General features: G+C 48.0%; 1 protein-coding gene across 1 annotated transcript; it reads left to right on the top strand.

The window, feature by feature from the left end:
• The first annotated feature begins 52 nt into the window (after positions 1-52).
• LOC102469662 (ubiquitin-like modifier-activating enzyme 1) lies at positions 53-1,486 on the top strand. Its single transcript, XM_006161264.3, has 3 exons — positions 53-728; positions 1,010-1,102; positions 1,232-1,486. Exons 1-3 carry the CDS (start codon positions 705-707, stop codon positions 1,469-1,471), a joined length of 357 nt encoding a protein of 118 aa, XP_006161326.1. The 5' UTR covers positions 53-704; the 3' UTR covers positions 1,472-1,486.
• Positions 1,487-1,828: the final 342 nt, after the last annotated feature.

Here is a 1,828-nt window from a genome sequence, read left to right as displayed (position 1 = left end):
CCACCCCCCCCCCCCGCAACATACCTTCCATACATCTCCTCTCATCTCTCCCTTCATGTCCACATCTTGAAGCATCTACCCCTTCATGGTCTTCTCTGTGTATTTCCTCTCATTTTTCCCTCCACATCTCCCTTAGTCTCCTCCATAAGTTTCTGCTACCTTTCTCCTTATATATTTCTTCCCGTCTGCCTCATCCTCCATATATACCCTCATTCCTTTCTTCATACCCTTTTTTTATCTCCCCATCTATATTTTCCCTGTATATTTATGTTTCCCCCAACATCCCTTCCATATATCTTTTCCCATCTGTATCTCCCCATCTTCCCCTCCATCATTCTCCCCAAGGTGATGACCTCTGTTCTTGATTTCTTCAGTTGCACTTCCTCCTAATGTCTTCATTTTTGTTCTGTAGTATCTCTAGAAAGCATTCTCTTGATATCCTGTACCTCATTCTCTGTCTTGTTCAAGTTTGTACCCTGTTCCCCTGCTCTACCTCTCCCCTTTCTCCCTTCTTTCTCCCAGGATGTCTGACCTTTCTAAATCCATTAGAATACCTTTTGTTCCACCCCACATTCCCATTTCCACCTCAGACCCTGACCTGGGATCTAAAGGGCTGATGGTGTCCTTCTCTTTGTGCAGATGACAGCCGTCTAGAGGAGCTTAAGGCCACACTGCCCAGCCCAGACAAGCTCCCTGGATTCAAGATGTACCCTATTGATTTTGAGAAGGTGCTGGTTAGGGGCCCTGTGTAGGGCAGCGGGGTGGGATGAACATGGACGGGCTGGAAGGAATAGGTCTCTGGGGATCTGAAGCCAGCCCCGGGCCTTTATAAGTTATCAGATCATGGGACCTGCCACGTGACTCTGAATGAGTAGGTGTTCCCAGCCATCTCTTTGTGACCTGGGAGGGTCCAACAGGTGATTGCAGTGGAGGATACTTATGTCCCTAGAGGCAGGAAGCCTCTTCCTCATCTGATCCTGCCCCCACTATCTTTCTCCATTCATAACAGGATGATGATAGCAACTTCCATATGGATTTCATCGTGGCTGCATCCAACCTCCGAGCAGAAAACTATGACATTCCCCCTGCAGACCGCCACAAGGTAAGGGGAATCTAGACCCAATGTTCTACCCACTCCTAGGCTGGAGTTCCCCAAGTTTGGCCCCTTCTGTAGACTTTGAGCCTCTTGTAACATGATTATCGCCTCCCTTGGTCCCTTTCTGTCTCACAGAGCAAGCTGATTGCAGGGAAGATCATCCCAGCCATTGCCACAACCACAGCAGCCGTGGTTGGCCTTGTGTGTCTGGAGCTGTACAAGGTAGTGCAGGGGCACCGACAGCTTGACTCCTACAAGAATGGTTTCCTCAACTTGGCCCTGCCCTTCTTCGGCTTCTCTGAACCCCTTGCTGCACCACGTCACCAGGTGGGGGCCTATATCGGGAGGTGGGTTTGTGGGCAGGTGTGTCTGTAGAGCTGGCTCTGGTTCGTATCATACCCCATCACTAGGCGAGGGTTTCTGTTGATGTGTACCTACTCCTTTTGTACACCTCTTATGCATGTATTCATTAGCCGTATTGTTTTGAGTATCTGCTACATGCTAAGCACTGGTCTGACTCTGCCTATGAAAATGCTCAGAAAAGATGGGATATTTGAATTGTGCCTTGAGAGCTTAACATAGTAATAGCAGCAGCATTTACTGGGTGCTTACCATGCTAAAGTGCCTTACTTGCTTCATTCAATAATTGATTCAAGTGTTTATTTGGCACCTATTGTGCATAGGTGCCCTTTAGGTATGCAGGTTAAATTCACCAAATAGATCTTGAAACCA

Source organism: Tupaia chinensis, unplaced genomic scaffold (genome assembly GCF_000334495.1).
Source record: "Tupaia chinensis unplaced genomic scaffold, TupChi_1.0 Scaffold138400_2, whole genome shotgun sequence".
Taxonomy (NCBI): Eukaryota; Metazoa; Chordata; class Mammalia; order Scandentia; family Tupaiidae; genus Tupaia; species Tupaia belangeri.
The sequence above is the reverse complement of the archived record's forward strand: the minus strand, read 5'-3'. Positions and strand labels throughout refer to the sequence as shown.